The sequence below is a fragment of the Pseudopipra pipra genome, chromosome 18, assembly GCF_036250125.1.
Source record: "Pseudopipra pipra isolate bDixPip1 chromosome 18, bDixPip1.hap1, whole genome shotgun sequence".
Classification (NCBI taxonomy): domain Eukaryota; kingdom Metazoa; phylum Chordata; class Aves; order Passeriformes; family Pipridae; genus Pseudopipra; species Pseudopipra pipra.
This window is the reverse complement of record NC_087566.1, coordinates 13,421,914-13,447,697: the sequence shown is the minus strand read 5'-3', so window position 1 is coordinate 13,447,697 and position 25,784 is coordinate 13,421,914. Positions and strand designations below refer to the sequence as shown.

The window sequence follows — 25,784 nt, the reverse complement described above, 5'->3', positions numbered from 1 at the left end:
TTTGTTGTTCACAGAGCCAACAACTTGCAAACTCAGAGATGGGGCAGCAGCAGCTGCCTATCGGAGAACATTTCATCCACATCATGCCACTCCTCTGCTCAGGACTGGGCACTCTCTGCCAGCCCTCCACACGAAAAAGCTCAAGTTCCCTCTCAAAAACCTCTTTCTTCATGAATTGAGGAGAGATGGGGAGAAACGACACACAAAGAGGTGGGGAGGGGATCCAGCAGAACCCAGAAAGAGTTGAAAATTATTTAGAGAGCACTTGGCTCTTTTCTCCTACCTCTTCATCATTAGCACTGGAAGCAACACAGCTGTCTAATGGCAACTTCAGACACCCATGGGCCAGCAAAGCGACATTTTCCACACTTAAATAACACTGAGCTGATTTAATTACTGCACTTAATAGTAACAAAAGATGTCTCAATTTAATCTTCAAATGGCCCTCCAAGATCAAAACACAGCTGGCTGGATAACAAGATGGCCTAGGCCAGCAAACAAGTAGGTCCAATTTGTTGAAGAGCCGCATCCACTCCTGGGTATGAAAGGCCAAGGAACACTTGTGTGCCGAGCGAATCAAAGGCAGCAGCTCCCCTCACCCCCTCCCTGCCCGACTTTTGTGACAGGGAAAAAAATAAAAAGGCAGCTGATTCAGGGATAAAGAAATGCAACACGATAAAAGAACAAACGATGGTGTTTGGGAGAGAAAGAAGTAAGAACCACGATTTAACAGGTTTTGCTTTTATAATCCTTCAAGATGATTAGGAATGAATGAAACAGATTAAAATCTCATGGAGACAAAGGAAAGTCTCAAACTCTTTTGTTTTTCTTTCCATACTGGACAGGAGATGGCTCATTAAGAAAAGCCTTCAAGATACAGCTACAGTGAGGAACAACTAGGCTTCTTTTTTGGGCAAGAAAAACTTAGGAAAAAGTAACCACTTACTTCTAATGTTCTTTAATTGTCTCTACTGGGTTGTGACTGTTACTTTTTGCAAACTATTCTAAGAAATGTCCCTCTCTTGAGCAGCTTTCAACACATACTCCTGCTGACAGAATGGCTGGGCCTCTCCAGGTACTTTCAAGAAATTTTTAAGGTTTTGCACATTCCATTGCAGCTAAACATGGAAAAGTTACAGCCAATCTTTCAGCCACTGCAGCATTTCTGTGATCCCCTGAGCAGCAGAGAAGCCTAAATAAGCTTTCATGCTGTACCCTGGATGTAGCTTTCCAACTCCCCCTTCCAACTACTGATAGTTACACGAATGACACACAGCCCACATTTTAAATCTAATCTCTACTAGCATTAACTAAAACCAAGTTTGCTAGAAATCAGTTTGTTGAGCTTCATGGCATTACTTTGGATCAACAAGAGTCTGTGGGATACTGTTGCTGAAAGCTTAGAAGGTTTTTTTCTAGTAATTTTTCCTTAACTTTTTCTCTTGATGGAGAACTACGAGGTGGTAACTGAAGTGTGCCAATTTTCTTGGAGCCCTGGATCATGTTTTTTGGGATTATGGTTTCTTTGGTTTTTGTTTTTTCATTATATACAGAGCTTGCTCCGTCAACAGCAGTTCTTAAACAATAGATGATGTCAGTGACCACTGCACCATGAATGTGGAAGACTGAGGACAGGGGAATTCACTACAACTCTGGTAACTCCCCCCCTCCTCTCCCTGGACTGTGACATGACAAAGGAAGATAATGTCCATGTTCACAATAATCAGAGCCAGACAAACCAGTGGTTTTCTCAAATACCCTGGGCAAGGATGAGACATCCAACCAGAGCCACTGCAGACAGGGGTCATGTAGCCCAGTGTCCTCCCCAACAGAGCTAACATCCATGTTCAGGTGGGTTTTGAAAGGCCCTGGTTAGTTGGATCTGCATTTAAGTTTCAGACTCATTCCCTCACTGTTCATTTAAGCATCCTCCTTTCTCAGTGAATGTGACCCTGGATAAACCTGTACTTTCAAACCCCCAGAGACTGATGAAGAAACACTCATTGCTTCAATTTACAACCTCCCTACTGATCTGAGTTCAAGCTCAGAGACCGAACCGTCACACTTCAAACTAGCTGGGTCCAGACATCTGAATGGCAACGAGGAATAAAACTTCCCATCTCTCTGCCCAATAAGCATGACTGAACCTCCCCTTAAAGCCACCTTCCCAACCAGTTTAAGTTCTAGATCAGTAACAGATCTCGAGGAGGCACTCGCTGCGCGAGCTCGAGCATGTTTCCAGTTTGCATGTTTGTTTAAGTAAGTGACAAAGATGGAGGGACCAAAAGCAATTCCCTTAACTAGAATTCACAAGTGCAACCAAGTAGAAAATCTCCCGCCTGCTCGAGAGGAGGGAGTCAGAGTTTCTGAAAGGCTGAAAGATGGCTCTGCTCAATGCCCGCAGCGGGCACAAAGCGCCGAGCGCGGAGTCCTGACCCCGCTGAAGTCAGCGGCAAAATTCCCAGAGATTTCCTCAGGGCCAGGATGTTCAAACCTGTTCAGACAATTCATAAACCACCGTTTCAAGGGCACACCTTTGCATGAGATTCCCAAGGGCCTTTTGAGTTTTGACTTAAATGCCTGGATTATTTTTACAATCCCGGTTATGGGTTCTTTGTTCGCAGGGAGTTAGGCAATACAAAGAACACAGCGAGAGAACAATGAAGGTATTACCATGCATGATTTGTCTTAAAAAAAATTCTCTTTCTTTTCATGAAGTTATAGATCCAATTTCAGTCTTTATTATCACTTTGCCATGTGAGAAAGTGGTTCTTAATTTTAATAAAGGAAGGGAGATTCATATTTCAACAAGAGCTAAAACGCTTCCTGCGATACAGGAGGTGGAAAGCTCTTTTACTAACAGCTACTGCAGGCCAGATTCAGGGAGGGAAATGGAAATAATCTGCCCACACCAAGTCAATAAATCCTGTCTAGGACATACCTAACAGTGGGCAGTAGCCCAAAGACATCTTGTCCAATGAGATCATTTCTGCCCCCTCCATTTTAAGGGAAATTAAGAGCTTGCCCTGCCAAGCACATGTTAACACTTCACTTATCACCAAACTTGGGGCTCAAGCTACTGCAGCCTGTGGTGCACAACTGGACAGATAAGAATCTTTCCACCATTTTAACCCATCTGGAGAAAGAACCATATCTGCAGCTTCAGAACCTTTCCCTAGGACTTCAAAGTAATTTTCTCCCTCAAATCTACTTTCCCCTTAAAAAGGAGTCTGTGGGATATTTAAGGAGGTTCTCATCTAAAACTTAACTGTATTCAGTGTGAAGAACGACAAGTTAAACCCAACCCACAAACCAAAATTAGGTGCCCCCAATTCACAAAGGCCTGTGTAGTTTATCTGTGAAAAAAGACTACTAGAGACCCACCACTCCCATTTTGTGCTACTAGAGACATTTTAAATCAGGAATGCTAGTTGTGTTTGGCCAGACAAACCTTCAGATGTATTCCAGTTTGAAATGTATTATAGAAATTTCTTTTTCTCCAAAGATAGTCCTATTATTTTACAGTCTTTCCCATTAGACCCTGTTTACATTAGAGCTGGAGCCATAGGACCAAAATCCATCTTTAAATATGGTCCTCACTGGTAAAAAAGTGAACATAGTTTTGTAACATTATATTTAGTATTGTTCTATCTCTGTTCTGGCAAAGGAAATGAAGGCAGTTGTAACCTCAGTACCAAGTGGTTTAAACACAGCCCACGTGGGAAGTGAAACAAAGATTTGATGCAACATACATTAATTAGCTGATCTGTAACCTAACTGGGGCTGTGACCAGAAGACCTAACTTGGGCTGCACCTACATGCTCATCCAAACAGGACTGTCCACTGCCAGTACTCTCATTTTCCACTTAAGAACTCAAGATGCACAGGCAGATGAGGTGTTTTGCCCACCAAGGGCATGCTGGAGAGGGGCACACAGCACGGGTCTCCTCCCCTGGGTGCCCCAGTCACTGGGACGTGCCACCTGGGTGCTTTACAGAGCTGCAGGAGTGTAGAGGGACAATGTGTTATTCATTGTTTTTAACTCCATACTCTGAATCTCAGTGGAGGGGGGAAAAAATAACCCCAAGAAACTGAGACCCGTGAATGGAACACATTCCCACTGAAAGAGGACTAACAAGAAAGTCAGCAAAACTCCTCCTGACAAATTTCAAGCCAAAGACAACAATGGAGAAAACAAAGCAGTAGCAGCATTTTTATCTTCCAACTCTGTTGCATACAATTCCCAGCAAAGGGATTTAGCTGTGATAAACAGGGCTGCAAGATCCTGAAGCGAGATTTGGTGGTTTTACGATTCTTTTCAGGTAGCTGAGTACAAAATCCCTGCCCTTCCCTCTCCTTGGGCCATTCATCTTCCGCAGGTGATGGAAAGCCCCTCTCCCAGCGGGTGGTCCTGCTCTCGCAGACCTTAACGCTTAATTGCCACAAATCAATCCCAACCCTGATGCTCAGGCTGCTGCTACCCCGTCCCCCCTTTCCACCCCTTTCTCCTTGCACCGACTGCAGCCCAGGATCCTCTTGTGTTACTAAATCCACCTCTGGACACACCACCCAGGCGAAACAAAGCACCAGCACAGACACTGCCGGCCGGGGCCGGCGCCGTGAGCTGACCTTACGCAACGAGGCCGGCCTCGAAAACAAGTCACCTCCGTGTCTGTGTGCACGTGTGCACGCACACATGCCTCCTATTTTATTTTTTTGTTCAACTGGAATTAATCAGGGACCATAAACACTGTTTGTTTCCTGAAAGCAGCAGTGGGGGGACGAAATACGCCTCTTAAGCTTATCAGCTTCAGTGCCACTGAAGAGAAAGCTGGCTTCTAAGCCCAGGGATAATGGGCTGTCCTTTCAGGAAGGTATCAGAGGTCTCAGGAGAGGGAGACAGCACAATGGTGTGACCTTCAGCTAATAAAGCCCACCCTAGAGTCCAAAGAAGCTTGGGGAATATTGACAAAAGTTCATATTTACAACAGCCTGGACCCTTTCCAGATACCATTACCAGTCTAGAGAGCTGCAGCCTCTGCACATACACTCACACAGGCTTTTATTCTGCCTGCTCCTTTCTTTCTTTGTTCCCATGCTGGCAAAAAAAAAAAAAATTAGTCAGAAAATGGCAATTCTTCTGCTAACAAGGCCCCACCAGCATCTTTTTTAATGAAGAGAGTTATTTGAAATTTCAATTTCAACCTCAGCGCTATCCTCTACTTGAAGGAGATTCAAGGCCTCTTGCAAGGATTCTTGGTGCGTCATCGTGCTCATCAGGAAGAAAGCATATGTGTTTTTGTGGAAAATCTGCTGATTTATTTATAATTCTTTAAACAAAAAGGCAGCCAACATATTGTAAAATGAGAACGTTGTTGGTTTTTTTGCACTGGCAATCAACACAGCCCATCAGAAACACAAACCCAAAGCGTTTTCAGGCAGAAACTGATCCCCCCCAGTCTGCGTTGTGGTTGGCAAAATGACGTTTAGCCCATAACTAGAGAGCACAGGCATGACTGAAATACAAATAATAATAATATTTTAAAAATTGTTCATACAGTGAAAAAAGCCAATTTCAAAACACAAAAACTGTTTGAAGCTGAAGTTTCATTTTTCTGACTCCCAAAATAGTTCCAAAACAAATATATAAAAATAAAGGTTTGGAGGAAATCTGTTTTCAAGGGTAATTTCACTGAAACCAATATTAAATCTCAAAACATTTAATGGAAATAACATCTTCAGTGACAGAACTGTTCTGACCGCACTTTTCAATCCAGCCATGCCAGTGTGCCATTTTTATTTATCTGCCTCATAATTCATCTTTGCCATCCTGAAACTAATCCTGCTGGGGCTCAAAAGGGATCCAAAAGCTGGAATAGGTTAGAATTTCTCCCAATAACATCTTCTAAAAGATGCCTCTGTATCGTGGTGGTCTCGTTTCCCGTGCCAGTATTTAACAGGCAGGAAGAAGGCTGAACAGACCTCTACGGAGACCACACATTTCTCACTTCTGCAGCTTTTCTTTCCAGTGAAGAACCCGTTTCCACCCACTGCTACAGTTACATCAGCTACACGGGCTCACCAGCAGTATTCCTAGTTTTGGCCCAAGCAGGCTTTTTATTCTTTCTCCTCACCCCATCCAGCCACACTCGCTGTCAGAAGAGCCCAGGTGATTGATTACAGCCTGTCTGAATCCAAAGTAGTCAAATTAGATATTAATGTTGTGCTTAATGTGCTCACACAAACAAGGTCATTGGTTGCATCAAGACTAATAGGAGATGACACACACTGGGACTGCACCACCCAGGGTGTTCCTCCATCACCTCAGGACAGAGATGCCATTGCCTCGACTGCAGCCACATTTCCATCACGGCCAAGGCTTCCCACCCTTCATCCTTGTTCCCAAAACTAGCTGCAAATTGCACTTGTCCTCCCTCTTGGGGTGAGCTACAAAATCAATCAGCAATACTAAAATCAGGAAGTGGTGTAAAGTATTGGAAGAGAAATAAAAAGAGTCAATAGTGCCATCAGAAAGATAAACCCAAGTTCATCTTGGAAAAATATCAACTAATCCATCTGTGGGGAAGTAACACTGCACAACGATACTCTGAGAGAATACTGGAGAAGTGAAAGGTATTGGGCTCCTCCAGCAGGAATCTGGAGCTCTGCTTGGAAAGCTGGAGCCCAGTAGGGTAAAATAGCCATTATCAGCCCACCCGAGGTCATGGAGATGCAGAAAAGGCTGCTGAAACAAAGTAAAACACATTTTTCTATGGATAAGAGAAGGCACTACAAATGATAACACTTAATACTTGGAATCAGTGTGCAGGACCATTTCTCTACTCACTGTTCCAAGGATGAGAGGTTACGTCTCCTGGCTGCCACCAGGGCCCCAGCTAAGTGCTTTTCATTGCCTAAACCTTTAAACCAGCATTGTTTTATTTATAATAACAGTGAGTTCCTACTGAGAAGCTCCAGAGACAACTGTGCCTGGCAGTAATTTTATACCTGTTTTCCATGGCAGAACCCCCTGGCTCTCAGGAAACCATGGGGTATTAAGTGTATCCCAGAGGAACAGGCAGATCCAGGACACATCCTCTGCTGTGGTGGATGGGCAACTGCTCCCAATTTCTGCCCTCTTTACTTCCAAACCACAAACACTCAGAAAGTCTTGCTCTTAGGGTATGATTTTAATAACGAATATTGGAGTTAAAAGGCTGAAAAAGCAAGCAAGGTCCATTCTGAGAGGGTGTGATAATCCCACCTGTGGCTGTCCCCAGCACGCTCCCCTGCACCCTGCCTCTGAGCACAAAAATGGGAGACCTAAATGGCCTGCTCGTGATGCTGCACAACCTGGTGCAAGGCTTTGTCTTCCTTGAGTGAAGAGGCAAAAAAAAAAAAAAAAAAAAAAAGAAATCAGGTTTTGAAAGCACACAGAATTAAGACTCAGTATCAGCCAAGCTGGCGACTGGATCTTGGGGGCCTGTTTCCCTCTGAATTTCTCCCTGCTGCTGTGACGTGCTCACACTGAAAATTTTCCCTTGAGCAACTGCCTGACTAAAATACAGCACACCCTTACCATAAAGCCCTTTGTTAAAACATCTTTGCCATAAAGCTGCAAAACCTTGGCTCCCAAGTACATTAAATCCTTATAAACCTGCCTTCATTTTAACCGCGCAGTATTTCAAAACACAAAGCGCTTCTTCTGAGAGATAGCACTTTAATGAGGAGAGGGGTAAAATATATAAACCAAACCTCATTATAGCATAATTTCTAGGAGACAAGCATGCTGCTATAAAGAGAAGCCATGGAAATTGCACTTCACAGAGCTTGAAGATTTAATACTTTTAAAAAGCCACTGCTGCTTCCAGCCTTTGGTGGTGGTTTGTTTTGAACATAACAGAAACAAGCAGAATTATGGGTCCACTGTCAGCTATGTATTTTATGTTCTGCAAATTGTTGCAAATGGTAGATTCAACCCTACCACCTGCTCACAGAATGTAATGTGCCAGTAAGAGCCTGAGTACAAGTTACTATTGTATACTATTGTACACTTTTACCTTTAAACCTCTGCATTCTTCAAGGTTGTTGCTTTAAACATGATGATGTAGCACGGATATGGTAGATCACCCAAACCAGATCCAATTCATACTGGATTGAAAGTGCTTGTAATGATACAGCTTGTTCACGTGCTAACAACAAAGCCAAGGAAACCTACCAAAAACCACACTACAAGAAAAATCTAGAGTATGGACACACAAATGAAAGCAATGGATATAATGCCATTTAATACCACCCATCAGATAAATCAAGGTAACTGGCACACCAAAGGGACTGCAATTAGTTTCCAAAAATGAGAATGCTGGTTTTTTTTAATCTGAAACTCGATTGCTTTCTACAAAATGACAAGTGGATCAACCTCCCTCAGCCAACAAGAAAAATGTTACTGGAAAAAACTGTTCTCCCTAGGAGCAAATTATCTATCAAAGGAGCATCCTGAATTACACTGGTCTACAAGACTTTTAAACTTAATCTAATAAAAAAATAAGCCATTATTGATTACAGTTCTTCGACATTAGTCTTCCAGTTGTAACTTCTGAAATGAAAGCTTAGCAATTATTAGGTATTTACTACAATCAGTAGAGAAAAATAGTGAAAAAAGATGAGCATAAAGGCCACCAAAGAAACAACGTACTTTGGAGGAGAGAAACAAAACAAGCAGAAAACCCCAACCCCCCCCAAATAACCCCACCCCGAGCCCAACAACAGCAAGGGGAGATGCACTTCATGGCAGCTTTGACTTGAAGCACATGTAACACTGATTGATGGATACTGCAAGCGAAGACACCAGTGGAAAATTAACTCCAACCAAGCACCAAAACTGGGACAGGTTTTTTGTGTTCCTTGCTCCTACTTTAGAAAACTACGCAAGAATGGTCAGAATTTCAGGAAAGGATCGTTCCAGCTACTGTCACAGATCTGGGTCAACAGCAGGGTAACAGGTGACCTGTAACTGATGCCTATAACCTGGTTAGGATAAGCATTTCCTCTTATCTCTTTGTTGTGGTTTATAATGAATGATATTCTGGGCTGAAGGGTGCTTATTCTCCCTGATTACCAGAAGGTTCAACACTCACTACACGGCTACGCCGATGGAGTGGCACTTCTGAGTGCAGTTCTCAGAGAGGACATCTGAAGAGAACACAATACACCAAACCCTTTTTCTAAACACAGAATAAATGATTTTGCTTTGGGGTCCTGTTTCTGAGACACTTTTTACAATTTTCGTTTTTACTGACGTGACTCTTCTCTCCAGGTTTACATTAAATGGATAACAGGTTCCTCCTTCACCATCATCACTCTCTTATGAGTCACAAGAGACTTTTTCAGCTCTTACCAACTTTACCACGGGAGAAGAGAGCAGGCTGGACAAATCTGAGGCAGCACATCAGGACACAAATTACCACAGGATGTCTGGTGTTAAGGTAACCCAGCCTAGCACGTGCCTTCCCTTAACTTTAATGTTTTTCTGCTTGGCTGTGCAACTAAACCTCGAGGAAGAAGACAGGTGCAAGCAAGTGCACATGCTACTTTCGTTTTACAATCTTCCCACTTCCTCCCTTAATAACTGAGGGTTTGGGGTGCTAGAAACAAGAAGCCTTATGACAAATGTGCAATGAGACCCTGAGCTAACAGGTTAGCTGACATGGAACTGTTAACAGTGAATTGGCTTGGAGACAGTGGGGGGGGAGGGAAAAATAAAAAGGGGAGACAGAGTGAGAGAGACAGACAGCAACCAATTGAGCTGCAAGAAATCAAGCTAAATCAGTCCCAAGTGCCCATGTTGGAGAGACTTGATCTCATACCTTGCTTGTTATCAAGGCACTCCTGATACGAGTCAGCTCCAGTTCCGTTGCGGTCTACAGACAAAACAAAAAGTTTCATTCATATCAAACATAAATATTAGAAACTTCTCAAATGGCAGCCGTGCTGGAGCAACACGTTACGTGCAAACAGTGCTAGTGCTTTTGGAGGCCAGGCTGGTTCGCTGACAGAACCTGTGACTGGTCACAAACAGGCTACAACAGACTGACACACAACCCACTGTGAGAAAATTCTTCTAGTCTGGGCCAGTGCTTTGCTCCCAGCCCTGCCCATCTGTCTCCACACTGCTGAGGGCACAGGGAAGGGGAGTAGAGCCACAGCTGCCCTGAGCAAGTTCCTTAAGCACATGGAAGTTAAATCCACTGTTGCACTGTTCTCTGTAGACTCTACAAGGCGCTGGTTTGAACCAGCAGAACGCAAACTACCAAACAGACTTCTCGGGGTTCTGTGGTCCCGTTTGCTTTTTGGTTGCTACATTGTATTAAAGACAACTGAAAAGACAAGAACACACTTTCCAAACATTACTTTTCCATGGAAGCAATGTTACTGTAGTTACTGTTGGGGTTATCTGACCCAGCAGCAGGAGAGGAGCTGGTCTGTGCCACAAAAATGGGCAGAAGCTGAGGCTCCTGTACTCTGAGTGCTCCACCCGAGGAACAAACCAGACAGCTCTCAAACACGGGTGTGGTCATGCAAGTGGCCTCTCACATCCAGCATGGGCATCACCTAACAAAACCCTTCATCTGCACTAGAGGTTCAATTATATCTCCCCGCCTGAGCGTAAAAATGGTTTAACCTGTAGGTTTGCATAATCGGGTTACAGTGTGGCTTGGACCTCAAAAGCAAACCAAGGAATGTTCCAGCATGGCTTCTGCTCCTGGCTTTACAATTCAGTTCAACCACAAAAACTGTCAGGATGGTCCTTGAGAAAAAAATGTTAAATACATCTGTAAACCCTGGATAAACGAATGTCCTTTCAGCAGCTCACATGCACCTTACACACCTTGCTACCTATGAGGAGTAGAGCAACTGAGCCCACCAGACTGTGTGCACAACCTCAAAAAGTGACATTTTGTAAAGTGACATTTTGTACATCACACATCTAAGAACGCACATGGTGCTAAAATCAGCCCTGTTGTTTAACTACCAAACCATTTGATCAGGTCACCCGTGGCATGTACTCCTACCATACCAACTCCAGTGGCACTGGACACAGTTTTATCCATGTGGTGATCACAGTTAATAAAGAAGCCACTCATCTAGGCTGAACTGGGTGGCCAAGGCATCCTGTAATAGCATTTCAGTCTCACCATGGAGAGAACCAGAACAGCAGCAATGTGTTAATTTCTTTGTAAAGATGCTGTTCAGAGCCCGAAGTTTATAAATATTGTTCACAACAGGAAAAACAGACGTCCAGGAGAACCTTCCCACCCAGGTACCTGCAAACAAATGCATTTCTGTCCCTCCAACAAGCCACTGGGCCCTGACTATGACGGCTTTCTGGCATTGCTCACGTGTGGCAAACGCATTCCCACATCAGCTGTCCTTTCATCTTTGCTCAACCATGAGCTGGTGATGGCTTCTTGAAGACGAAGAGATCCAGATACAAGTTAAAAGGCCTCACATTCAGCAATAGTATTTAATGAACAAAGAAGTAAAAATTGAAGTTGCCCCAGTGTTTGTGTTGTGTAAATCACAGATAATAGATCTCCCTAATCCTAATGAGGCCTTCCTATTAAAATCTTTATTAGCTTTCAGCTCTGCAGATTGCCCAAAGGCTCATCAGTTTCCCTATCTCGCAGTACCAAGATCTGCTTTAACTTTTACAAATAGCTCTAAGATATTTCTCAGCTTATCAGCATTGCCAAGCAGCCTGTCTTATCATTACTATTGCAGATAAAATAAATGAGCTCACGACGATATGAATAATGGCATTTTCTGTAGGCTGGTTTCCCATTACATTTTCAACAGATTGTAGATTTAAACTTAAGCACAAAAGAAAAAAAAAAAGGAAGCTGAGGGGGGAGGCAAAGGGTGGCTATTTTTTCCTTCCCATTTACCTTCAGTGTCTCAGAGCCCAGGCTGCGTTTTTAAGCTCACCTGATGAGAGCTAGTAATTACTTTTGAAAGGGAGCAGAAACACCTCAGCTCTGCTTTCTCTGAAGACCAAAAGCCCAGTTACTTCTGGGATGTTTTTTCAGCTGCATTTGCTGGAGAGAAGCAAGGGCTAAACCGCGCTCTGCCTAATGAAGCCATCTTCATTAGCTTGCTCCCTTCCCCAGCAGCCCAGGAACACCAGTCAGATTGGGAATTGAAATCATGAAAAGCAACAGAACTGCATTTGAATTAAAAGGCTAAGCTACAAAGGTCTCCGACGGCTGCTCCGGGCTGATTAGCACGAGGCGCGTGTGGCACCATTGCGGCACAGAGCGAGTTTTCCGGAGCACGTTCAGGATAAAGGCAGCGCGGCCGCGGGAGACGGGGAGGCTGCAGGACTGACACGGCTCTGCCTTTCCCTCCCGGCGAGCAGGGAGGTCATGTTCTGGCAACCATTTTCTGCCCGGGCCCCGCAGCAATCACTACAGGGTTAAACGCTTTTCCGCTCCCCAAATTCCTCGCCCTGTCACTGTATCAAGGTTATCTATTATTGGCAGTGACAGGTGAAAATTAATCTCCTAATTATTTCTTGCTGCGTAATCTGCACTGAAGGAGTAACGTAAAAGGATTACAGTACACCCTCTACGGAAGGCTTTGCTAGAGAGCCAATCATCCAGGGAGATAGAGGGGATGTGGGAAAGAGATATTTATGACAGATTTCCAACCATTTTGAAGGCAGACTGTACTATAACTTTATAACCTACAGCTCTGGAGTGAGGATATTCTTGCAGGTATCTTAACAGCCTAAATGCTTTTTATTGTTGATTCTTCCAGGAAAAAAACCTCCAAGATTTATACCCATCATGACCCGTCTATGTACAGATGTTTTTTACCCCCCAGAGAAACCTTATGGCAAAAAATGTATCCAGCCTGCTTCCACTCAGTATTAGAAATCTCATAGCTACCTTCCACAGCAATTTCACTGCAACATTTTTTCCACGAGATCACGAGCTAGACTGAGTACTTTCAAAAATAAAAGTATTTTTAAAAAAAACTTCATTTTGTAAGCAAGCTAGAAATATCTTTGGTAACAACACAAACAGGCACCTTGAAATGCTGGCTTTGTGTAAACTCTAACTCTCCTCCTACCATTCACCAGAAAGTAAGGTTTATTTTTACAGTATTAAAGAACACTCATTTTATTTATCTTTAACCCTTTCCACGCAGCTATATAAGGTACAAATGGATGATCTGGAGAACCTATTTTTTTATATCCATGTCAACAGCACCATCCTAATTGAAGTTTAGAAGAACAAGCAATCACAGGTGGTGTTTCAAATTACATTGCTACCTTGAACGATGCTGTTGTGCTAACCCATGCCTTGAGATGGTTAATGCGGGGGGTCACCGTGAAACCCTGGCAGGTAACGGGACAGGGCAGCAAGGAAGATCATAACCCGCAATCAAGTCCTGCCACCAGCATCAGTCACATTTATTTTCCATTTCCTTGATGGCAACCTTTCTAGACGGTGCAGAAACGCGACCGGTTCCTTTATGCAAACTCCCAGTGCTTAAATCCAACGCCACGTTCCCCTTTGCCGGACAGCCAAGCCCCGACACGAACTCTGACAGGGGTCGGCAGTGACCGGGCACCGCTCTGGCTCGCGTTCCCAGCGGCCGGGATGTCCCAGCGGAGCCCGCCCCGGGTGACGCGGGACAGGTGAGCGCAGCATCCCGAGCGAGGCGCGGTCCAGGACGGCGGAGCCGGGGCCGTGCCGGGAGCGCAGTGCGCGCCCGCGGCCACGCGGTGGCGCGCGCAGAGAGCACCGCGAGCGCTCCCGCTCCGCGCCGGGGCCGCGCCAGGCGCGCTCCCGAACCCAGCGCGGGCCGCGCCAACCTCCGCCAGCGCGGCCGCCGTCAGGGGTCACTGCGCCTCCGCGGAGCTGGGGCCGCGCACGGCAGGGACCCGCCGGGCTGGAACGCCTTTGCAGCTCCAGGGACGGGAGCTGGACTGAGCCGCCCGAAAGGCTGCTGAAAGCACCGGCGCACGGGTTTTTAAACGAGCAGCTCAAATTAGGCGAATTCCCCAGCAGTGACAGAGGTGTTAAGGTTGTTCGCCTTCCCCTCTGTTGGTTTTAACACCTCTGGGCCAGGCGCTGTGGCCGCCCGGCTCCCGGAGCCTCCCGGACTGCGAGCATCGACAGTGCTGAAGGGCAGCTGTGTGGAAATGAATGATTTTCCTCTTTAAGGCAACTGCTACTAAAAAACTAAGGCTGTATTTCAGTAATTTTTAACAACCGCCTGCTTCTCCATCCGAAAGGCAGCTCCTAAGTGATCCTTAGGATATCAAAAGGACTCTGAAAACACATAATCAGCTACTAAGTTTCACTGAATCCACACATCACCTATATACGTTTCTATATATTCCATTTGCACCAGCACGAAGATAAGACAATTCGTGTTTACATCACTGAGGCTAGAGATTTTCTTCTCCTCAGGACCTATTTTCAACAAACAAACAGAAATAATTTAACAAAGCCTAGACGAGAACATAAGCTCTTAATAGTTTACCCTTGGAGTTAAGTAAATGAGGAAATTATTCACTGGCATCTCTCATTTTGTGGACGTTTCAATCCTACTATAGTTACCTGATCTCTTGCACAGTAGTTATGAGAACAAAAGAAATGTGTATAGAGGCAAAGCACCCACCTACTAACATATCAGTGCTACTTCTAACAAGCCTGTTTTCCAGTAATATGTTTTCCTTATGGAAATCTGAAGAACAAATTCCTATCCATAGGCATTTTCCCCAAATGCTCCATCATCAACCTCATTATGCGATACAGAAATTCTCCCAAGGGATATTATGTAATGGCAATCCCTCCTTCCTCCCCCTAAGGAGCATATTTCTCATTACATCTCCTAGTAATTGATCAGTCTAGGAAATAATTTCTGGTAAAACCATATGTTTCTTTACCTAGTTTAGAAATTCCATCTTTATTCAGAAGGATAAAAGACTACAAGAGACCCTAGAATTTCCATTTCTGATGCAGGATGCCAATCTTTGCTCAAACATGCTATTAAGCAAGGAGCAACATATTCTTATACCTGCCTGACTTTAGATCTTGCAAACTAATAAAGTCATTAAAATGAACCATTAACAAATAATTTTACTTGACTGAATCTTCTGTAATGGCTAACGACTGCTTCATATTCCATATTCTGCCACATCCAGACACCACAATCCCTAGATATCATGGGCCATTCAACACAAGGATGCTGGGAGTCAAGGAATAAAAAAAAAAAAAAAAAAAAGAAAGAAAGAAAATATTTAAGGCAGAAAATGACATACACATCTGTGCTTTCCAAAAGTACCATACAGCACAGACTGGGCAGCTGAAGAATGCACCCTTTTCACTGCCCCTTCTGTCAACACATCACCACTGAACATCATACCAGGTTTTATTTTAAAAAGCAACAACAGCAAACACTAATATTTGTACCCCTTACTGAAAGTTAACACTTCAAATTGCACATCCTTGCAAAAACAGGGCAAAATAAATATCAACTACTGCTAAATATCTGTAGTTTATCACTGGAATTCAAATCATACCGCAGTCCCTTTTTTAACTGTAAAATACCAGAGCTACGTGTGTCACTGGTATTTGATTTAGCCAGCCCAGGCCACAAGGTCCAACAGATGACTGCATGTCCTGATAGAATAACACCAGGATATATTTTGCTCCTTCGTTTGTTTATGAGAACAGACTGCCCCTCTCTGATAAACAAGGCTTAAGGTTTCACTCAGAATAGCCCACCTTCAAAAACAAAAATAAATAAATAAATAAAAAATCACTGTGTACTAGTGAAAACTCAGTATTCAGCTAAATAAAATACTGCCTGCCTTGTCTTATACCATTAATCTCCTCTGGAAAAGAAAATCAGGCAGCCCGAGCTAGTGCCTTTTGGCTTTAGCACATGGCAGTTTAAGGGAACTGCTGTGAGCAAAGAAGAAAATTCTTGAAGAGAGCATTAGGAGTCTGCCACTTGTGGAAAGTTAATGCTGTGTGTATAATTCAAGCAGCTCGCCCTTGTAAGTCTGTATGTGGGGAAAATCGGATTTATACATAAACATAAACCTCTGAAGTAAATTCTGATCAGGGATGACCAGAGATTTAACTCTCTAGAAAGAAGAATGGGAAGACTCTATTTTCCTGTAATACCTTGGCAGCCTTTTCCAGTTGAGCGAGGCTTGCTTTCAAGCATTGATAACGAAGTAAATAATTCCAGTTTCTGCGGCACAGGGGAGACCAGTTAAGGACGCTCTCCAAGACCCAAAGCAATCATTCAGAACAGTAACTTACATAACAAGAAATTATCTTTGTTACAAAATTAGGTTAAAAGGACCTCAGATACTGTAATGTTACAAAAAATCAGGACATGCCTTGAGAAGATTAGCTGGCAAGCAGCCTCCTGAGATGAATGCACAACTTCAAGAAGATTTTACAAGCCTAAAAACCAGTTTAAATTCCAGAGAGACGCACAAGCCTCTGCCATTTAAAAAGGTCCTTCTTTCCTTCCCTCTGCCCTCGCCTTATTCCCGAGCTCTTTTTCCAAACCATCTTTAGTTAACCAGTGACCTGGAAATCTTATTTCGCCTCCTCCCTCCCCTTTTCAAATTTGTCGCTTTAAACACACAAGGTTTAATTTCTTAATTGGATTAAATTTTTCTTTCAGGCTGAGCAGAGGGGCCCCGCAGCAGCCGCGGGAGGGGAGCTGCCCCCGGCAGCCCCGCACCCCGCGATCCCGCCTGGCCCGCACAACCTGCCCGGCTCGGGAGCGGCGGGGGCTTTCTCAGGCCAAAAGACACACGGGAAAAAAATAAATAAAAAAAATTCACGATGACCATTTTCCGACTCGCTATTCCTTGTGGAGTGAGAGGCGCTGTGTCGGTACCGAAGGGGTTAAACCGCCGGGCACGGATTTTTGAGTTTTGTTACCGTTTTCAACAGCCAGAAATCCCAGACCAACACCGGCCTCATCCGGCAGCCGGCTACAGCGCCAGCCTGCCAGCAACACCCGGCACAGCCAAGTCCCGATATTCCGCTCGAGGGGACCACCGAGACGCCCCCGGAGCCGGGCTGTGGGGTCGCCACGGCCACCCGTGGGTGGGTGGTGGGAGCAGCCGGGTCCGCCGGGCTCACCCGCGATGCCCCGGCTCCCTCCGGCCCCACTCCTGCCCGGGGGAGGCAGACGTTCAATATTTATTATTCTCCCTCCCCGCTCCCGCGAGCGTGGGAAGGGGGATGCGGTCGCACTGGAGGAATGTGCGAAATAGGGTGAAAACAAAAAAGCAGCTCGGGAGCGCATCGCATCCCGGCAGCTCCGCGCCGCCGCGCCTCGTCCTTGTCTTTTATTTTATTTAAACACACCCAGTTTCTCCCGCAAAAAAACCCCCAAAACCATAATTCCGCACGGAGAGCTCCTCGGTTCGCCTCCGGGAACGGGCAACGACCGGCTCCTGCCCCTCCGCATCCCGAGCCGCGCATCCCTACCCCTGCTCGGGAGAACGCGGCGCGAACCGCCCCGAAAAGCCACCGGGGCTGGCTGGAAAAGCGAACCAACCTCGTCGGCCGCGCCGAAAACGGCAGGAGAGGAGAGAAAGAAAAAGAAACACCCAGAGCCCGCACGCACGGAGCCACCGCACCGGCGGGAAGCGCGGCCACTTCCTCCTCCCGCCCGACCGCAAAGCCGCCAGCGCTCCCCGGCTGGAAAACGCTTCCCCCGCCGAGGGAACGGAGGGTCTGGGAAGGGACGAGAAGCCCCCGGGGGTGGGTGCGGGGTCCCGCCCGCCCGGCGCTACTCACCGCGCGGCGCGCAGACCATGGCGAGCCCCGCCGGCCCGCGGGGCCCCCGCGGGACGATCCTCCGGGCGCGGCCGGGCGGGAGCGGGGCCGGAGCCGCTCGGGGCCCCCCCGCAGCGGCACAACGCGGCTCCCGGCCCGGAGCTGCCCCGGGGGTCCCGCCGGCCCCCGCCGCCTCCTCCCGCCGCGCTCCTCCGCCGCTTCCCTCCGCTCCTCCTGGCGCTGCAGACACCGCGGCTCCGCTCTTTTTTTGCTTCCTTTTTCTTTTCCCCCTTGGGTTTTTTGCCTTTTCTCCCCCCGGCCGAACCCGGGGCTCAAAGTTTGCGCCCCTGCGCCCGCTCAGCCCCGCAGCCGCCGCGCAAACGGCGCTACGGGTCCATCACCCGCGGGGGCCAAAAACCACGCGAGGGGGGCGAAAAGCCCACGGACGCACCAAGAAAAAAAAAAAAAAAAGGCAAAAAAGCAGTAAAAAAGAAAAAGCGACCCAGGCGGCGGCTCCGGCCGGCATCCGAGGAGGGGAGCAGGGGAACGCTCAGCCCCGCAGGCAGCGCCGGCACGGCCCCATCCACGGGCTTCCCCCGGCGGCGGCGGCGGCGGGTTTCTTTCTCTCTTTCTTTCTCTCTTTCTTTTCGCGGTTCACGCCTCGGTAGCCATTATTCCCAAGCATGGACGGGGAGGCTCCGCGCCGAGCCCGCTCCGCTCCGCGGCGGCGGTGCCGCTCCCCGGGCGCTCCGCGGCGCGACTGCTCCGCGCGGCCGCGGCCGCCGCGCCCCGCCCCGCCCCGCCCGCGCGCGCGCGCCCGCGCCCGCCAATCCCGCCGCGAGACGCGGAGCCCGGCGCGGCTCCCGCTCCCCCCGCGCGCCCCCGCCCGCGCCCCCTCGCGCGCGCCCGCGCGCCCGCCCCGCCCCGCCGCGGGGGCGCGCGCGCGCGGGACACCCGCCGTCGGGGCAGCGGGAGCGCGCAGGGGGTGGAGGTGAGAGGAGTGCGAGTGTGAGAGAGAGTGTGTGTGTGAGAATACGTGTGAGTGTGTGAGTGTGAGTGTGTGTGCAGGACTGTCTGGGCCCGTGCCCTGTGCATTGTCGGGGTGTGCACAGGTGTGCACGGCCCAAACCCAGGTGCAGGGGGTGTGTCTGTGCATGGCAGGTGTGCGTGAGCCAGGTGTGCCACCTGTGTGTGTGTGTGTACACGGTCTCTGTGTGTACTCTGTGTGTGTGCACATCCTCTGTGTGTGTGCATGGTCTCTGTGTGTACTCTGTGTGTGTGCACATCCTCTGTGTGTGTGCATGGTCTCTGTGTGTACTGTGTGCCTGTACGTGCTCTCTGTGTGCCCCAGGTGCGTGTGCACAGCCCATGTGTGTGTATGCACAGACTACAGCTTCGTGCAGTCTGTGCCTGAGCTCTGTCTGTGAGCACAGTCAGCACATGCACAGCTTGTGCTGCAGAGTGCGTGTGTGTGTGCACAGCATCTGTGTGTGTGCACAGCATCTGTGTGTGTGCACAGCATCTGTGTGTGTGCAGAGCCTGTGTGGATGTGTGTGGCCCGTGTGTGTATGTGGTCTGTGTGTACATGCACACAGCCGGTGTCTGGGTGTTCACAGTGATGTGTGTGTGGTTTCTGTGAGCACAGTGCACGTGTGCACATGGTCGAAGGGTGGATGAAGCGTGTCAGAGCTCTCTGAAGGCACAGGCGTGTGCACGCCTGGTGTGTGCGTGTGTGCGCACGCTTCCTCCCCCACTCCACTGTGTTGATGGGCTGAGGTTGGGCTCCTTTCCCTCTATTTTCCATGTTAGTTGCAGCCTTGTGTGTCCCTGAGGTGCATCTGGACCCCCAGGGGATTTGGATCCAGGTGGAGGGAGAAAAGCAAAGGAAACGTTTAATCGTGATTAACCTTCCCCACTGCAAAACAGTTGTTAGTAGGTATGTTTAAAATATAATTACTATTGCTGTGATTCATAGGTGCTTTAATAAATGGTTAATCAATGGCCACAGGGCCGACGATCCCGCTGCCTGACATGCCTGGTTAGCGCCTGCCGCAGTAAACGTGATTCATAGGGACGGGGCCAGCCCTGCCCTCCTCTCCCCTGTGGGAGGGGGGTGTTGCACCCACAGAGCCTTCAGCACGGCCTCCTCCCCACTCAGCAGCCCCCAACACCCCGTTCTGCACCCCAACACCCCACTCTGCACCCCAAAATCCCCCTCTCTGCATGACACCTTGCTCTGCACCCCAGCACCCTGCTCTGCACCCCAAAATCCCCCTCTCTGCACAACACCCTGCTCTGCACCACCGGCCCTCACTCGGCACCTCACTTGGGGTGTCCACACGTGTCCCTGGCACTGCCACTGCCTCTCGGGTGGTGGAATGGAACTACCCCAGGCTTGGTTTTCAGCTGGCCTGGAGAAATTATCTGAAAATCTTCAGGAAGAAAGGCGGTAAACATCTGTATACTATTAGATCCATTAGATGTGTTCATTATTTTATATTGATTGGTATATCACTACACAAAGTTAATATATTATGATTATTAGTATATCGTTAAATCATTAAATACGACAGCAGACGGAATAAATAATTTCCAGGGGATGTCGGCTGACATTTAGAAATTGATGGGTATGTTTTTCCCTTTGCATCCTGGCTGGCTGCGGGACTGCAGCGACGCTCTGGCTGCTCTGACTGATCTCCTTCCCCTGCTTTCCTCTGCAAGTGAAGGCAGTGGGGAGAGCCTGCTCCGCCATGCCCAAGTTTGCATTTTAAAAGATGAAGCTGAATTAATACAAGCTCCAAAGAAACCTGTTGGACGAGGATATTCAAACCACTCGCATCAAATGGGGAGCCACAAGAAGGATCTGCACCGGAGGCTGTATCTTGGTGTTGCTCAGGGAGAAGGACACCCTCTTGCAACACTGACAGGATTTTTGGGTGAAAACTCAAGAATGGAGCTGCCCTCCCACCAGCAGCACTGCCACCTGCCTCCCGCAGGTACCCATCCCCCCGGGGAGCACAGGAGCACAAGCATCCCCAGACCCCCAGCCCAGGCTCCGGGTCACCGGGGTTTGTGGATTTATGGCACAGCTCCTCACGGAACAGCAGATGTTGGAGAGCGTGCACATCTGTATCTTTACAGCAGGGGAGCTGGATGCCAATCAGGGTTAACTCGGGATAAATTTACAAGAGCACACAGCATGACCCAAGGTACCTCTTTATTGGCCTACTACAGGCCTGCTAAATGCATTGGCCGACTACTGCACATTAAAGCCACATGAGCTTATATGTTCAAAATGAATTTTACAGGAAGACACAGGGATAGAAAAAGGAGGAGAGCCTGTGTCACAAACGACATCCAGATGTGAAAACACTGTAAATACAAACATCAAAAGGCTCACCCCTCCACCTTCTGCAAAGACAACACTGGAGAAAGGACTTGCTGCATTTAAACAAATATTCTCGGCAAGGAAGCCAAGGAGCCTGCTGTCCCCAGTGCACAGCAAACCCCCACGGATCTGAGTGGGAATTAGCCATTTGTCAAGGCAAATATGCAGCAAATATTATGCCATCCTCTAGACAGTTCAACCTTGGATCAGGGGCAATGAAACGGGATGGAAGAGAAGGTGTTTTGCTAAGAAAACCAGAATTTTAAATATAATAACTCAAATCTGAAAACTGCACTCCAGAAAGCATGTGATTATTTAGATAAAGTCTCCAGGGCTATGACATACTTCTTACTAGAATCGATATCATTCAGGGACAGCTCTTAAGCCTTGCCAGTTGTATGAAATAACTAAATAAATAGGTGCCTTTTACAGCCTTGGTATTTGCCGCAGTGAAGATATGACTAGAGTGATATCCTAAAAAATCTGGGATATCTGGTGAACCACTCAGTAACTTTGTTTTAAGATGTGGGAAATGACAGGCCATTCCATTCCCCTGAAAGGGCTCCAAAATCTCCACTCGCCTGGACCTACAGAGGAACTGTCAGGGAGTCACCGCCAGTGAAGGACAAGTGTTCCTGGAGCCAAGGACTCATCCCATCAGTCACCTGTCACACTGTCCCTTTCCCTTCTCGCCTACTTCTGTCTGCAGTCAAACACAGTGGGAGACAAAGCTGGTTTGAAGCAGCACAGAATAAACCTAAAGCAGCATCAACGGCAGGGGAAAGCACTTAACACCCTACCAGAAAGGCGGGGATTGGTGGGTAAGTGGTGCACAGGGTGCAATATCAGATGTTTATTTCATGCTCTCGGTTCAGCTCAGCATGTGCAAACCACGATGACAACATTGGGTGTTACTTGCTTGAACTCTCCTCTTGGAGCAGCATGGCCAGGCATCGGGCTGGGGACACGTGAAAGCGAAGCTTAGACAGGGTGTATTCTTGTTTTCTCAACTTTTCAAGATGCTATCTGACCACCAACACCTGACAGGCGGTGTGAGCACACCACAGCAGGGACTCCATACCGAGCTGGCGCTAACCTCCTGAAGGTGCTGGGACGCCAGGGTGTGGGGGCAGCCTGAGATGAGGCTCTCAGAGATGAGATAAGATGAGATGTGGTAGGCTGTGGCTACTGTTTTCACTCAGGTCTGACTCAAGGCTGCAGGATCACAGCCATCCACTCTACCAGTGATATCTGTCCCAAGTGCAGAGCCCTCCCTTGAGACGACTGCATCAGACCAGAGTGGTGCTTGAAGAGAGCACGTACTCGCCTCACCCTGAGCCAGACCATGCTTCTTATTTTGGAGCTAAAAGCTTCAAGCAGTTTGAGACTGACAACAGAAGGAGAAAGCACTTAACTGTTGTGTTGCATAAAGATATCATGAGAAAATCAGGATTTTACAGTAGAGAGAGTAGGAAAACACTCAGGAAGAGCTTGGATAAACTCAGGGTGAGATTCAATAACAGACGCCGTCGCCTCCTGCATTGCGTGTCCCCACCTGGGCTTCTGCTGGAGAGGAGCTTTATTGAATCTGTTATTGAACCTGTCCCCAGGCTGGAGCTGTGCTAGGGTACCCTCATAGGGCTTAAAACAGAAATGAAGTGACACAGGAATTTGCAGTGAAACTGTTAAAATATGCTGTGCTCTGATTTGCTTTAAAAGCCTGCATGCACTGGGGGGGGAGCAGGCGGGAGCCAGCGTCGTGTCCAGCTGCCCGCCAGGCACCTGGAGCTGCAGACAGCACTGGAGCAGGACTGCAGCTCCCCATCCATCCATCCATCCATCCATCCATCCATCCATCCATCCATCCATCCATCCATCCATCCATCCATCCATCCATCCTGTGCCTGCTGCTGACTGCACAGCTCTGCTCCTGGGCCTAACAACTAGGCTGCAAAACTACTCAGCCATCGGAGGATCACATTACATGCAAAATCTACAGCTCCTCAAGAGCTTAATTTTGACATACAATTTTCGCTCGCTGAGCAGAAAAGGGAGGGGAAGTCTGAAACTGTCTAAACAAAAGAATGTTTTTTTCCACTGCACTTTCAAATGTTCATAAACCGAACAGAATACAGTTAGAGACGGCCCTTCGCCTCAGGGCATCCAAGGCTATGGCTCCAATTAAAGAGAACAAGGATACAGGAGGTGGTACCTCCAGTCTGATTGCTCTCGCCTGGGGCAGCTAAGCCTCATGAATAAACACTGTTGACTCTAACTCTCAACAAAACAATTACTCGTTTGTTTTTGGAATACATTTTCTTAGCCTTTCCACTTGCAATTTTTGCTACTATAAACTAGCCAGGACAAGAATAAATACCTTTGTGATTCTCTAAACATCCTTGTAATTGCAGTGCTTCACTCATGAATGTCTATTTCAACATTAGAAAAGATCCTGAGCGATATGAAGGAATGTTTCTTTGAAGTAACTTTTCAGAATTAGATGCAAAATATTTACAGCTAATTATTACTGCAAGAACTCCTGTACACACTGCCAGGCACAGGAGTGAAAACCTTCCGTGCAAATCCAGCGAACTTTGAAGAATTAAAACACAAGGAGACGGGTGAGACTTGTATTTTTTTGGGCTCCTGCCAGGTGTGGTGCAGCCCCTGGTGCCCCCCATCTCCCCATGGAGCTGTCAGCCCCCCCCAGCACCTCCCTCCAGGCAAACCCCACTGCAATCCATCCCCAGAGGGATGTTCCTGAGAGATGGGGGTACTTCTACAACGTCAAAAGTGCTGGCTCAGCTATCTCCTGGATGCAAATGAAAGGAGTGGCAGGATTTCTATGGCTGGGGAGAGTCTAAACAGAACAGGTAGTGGATGAGTCCAAGCAAAAGTATAACTTTGGTTTGACTTCCTCCCAACCACTGTTAGATTGTCCAGGACAACCTGGAGCTTTCCTGAGGACAGAAGACAGCTCCAGCTCACCCTTACTGGCTCTAGTGTCTCGTAAAGGTGGGTGCAGAAGTAAAGCTGAGGACAGTGGTGGAAGGAAAAGAATAATTTACACAACTTTTTAATGATTTTTCCCAGAAAACCAACCTACTGCTGCAAAGCTGAGCAGCCAACCCCCTGCCACCATTTCAAACCAGCAAGCCTTAAACTGCAGGACTGCAGTCTCTTCGCTTAGCACAAAAGGTTTTGGCCAATAAATACACTTCTTTTTTCCCTCTTAGAAATGCTTCCAAGCTGGATTATTATCCCCCTTCTCACTGTTAGTGTAAGGATGAGAAAATTCAGGAAGGGAAAGTAATGGAGAGCCCGCTACCCTGAACGGGCTGTGGATTTGGGAGCGACTGAGCTTATCCTTAACGATACTTGTTCCACGTTCAAAGTCAGACAAGTGATGTTGCCTGCTCCTACATGTTATTTATATATTGTGTTAAGCAACAACGTGCAAATGAGCTCGAGTACAACACGTCAGACACGGCAAAGATGTTTCGGCGCGGGTACAACACAGCACAACACAGAGAAATGACTCTCCGTATGGGGCCCTGCATCCTCCCAGTGTTTATACTTGACTGGATAATTGGGACCACAGCCAGCTCATCCTAAAATATACAGCATGAGCACGGTTAGGCATTGCATCTGTAACATATACAACTTTAGATGTCAAAGCATCTTTGTTTGAAGTCAACAGCAATAAAAACTGCATTTGTACGAGAGCTTAGCATGTGGGAATACATATTGCTAAACCAGGATGTTAACACATGGCCCTCCTCAGTTGGCTGCTGCCAAAAGTATGCCTTTCAGAATTGGGATGAGCATGCCAATAATCTGTAGGATATTTTAAAACTTGGAGAAATCTGCAGCAATCATCCAGCACTGGAGAAAACTGTTTTTGGGAACATTTACCTTTGGCAGAAACTGGCAAAACTCCTACTTGGAAAGATTTGGGTCCTTTGCATATATGGACATGTTATGTGTAAAAAAAAATCCACAGAAGGATTTTTCTGTCCTGTTTCATTTTGCAGAAACTTTGCTTAGTCACTTAGTGACAAATTATTCACTGGTGTAAGTGAAACTTTCAAATGTACACAAACTTTCAAATGAATACAAACCTGTCTTTTAAGGTTGCTGTCTTGATATTATTACATTAAGGCACACAGAAATTACAGCAGAACTGTGTTAAGCTTATGGGATTTCTGTGAATTTCCTTTCTGGATATTAAACTTTAAACAAATATTATGATTGTATTCCAAAGGCTTGAATGGGCTGATGATTTTGAAAGTGCTACTTTGGCATCATTGTACAGCTCCATTCTTTCATGTATGTTTTGTTAAAACACAAAGAAGCTCTATTTATGAAAAGCCAGTCTTAAATCTATAGTTTGTGAAGCCATAATTTGTGGTTGCAATTGTGGTTAATTTAACAAAGCAAGCCTTTTGCTTCACAGTGCACCATACTTACTATTTTTCATAAACTATCTGAGCAAAAAAAAACCCCTTCAACATGTCAGATATATGATGATCCAGCAATGTTGCAATTTTCCAACTCCTATTTTGTGG

At 47.0% G+C, this 25,784-nt stretch overlaps 1 protein-coding gene across 19 annotated transcripts in view; it reads right to left on the bottom strand.

Moving 5' to 3' along the window:
* FBRSL1 (fibrosin like 1) overlaps positions 1–25,784 on the bottom strand; it is a 508,094-nt gene that overhangs the window by 85,255 nt on the left and 397,055 nt on the right. For 13 of the 19 annotated variants that reach the window (XM_064675506.1, XM_064675512.1, XM_064675523.1 and 10 more), the window contains one exon: positions 9,867–9,920. The exons of 5 other annotated variants lie outside the window; for them this stretch is intronic. In XM_064675506.1, coding sequence (XP_064531576.1) covers positions 9,867–9,920 — 54 coding nt within the window. Of the gene's footprint in view, positions 1–9,866; positions 9,921–18,330; positions 18,586–25,784 lie in introns of those variants that run through there. One more of the 19 variants, XM_064675525.1, reaches the window with a different exon arrangement.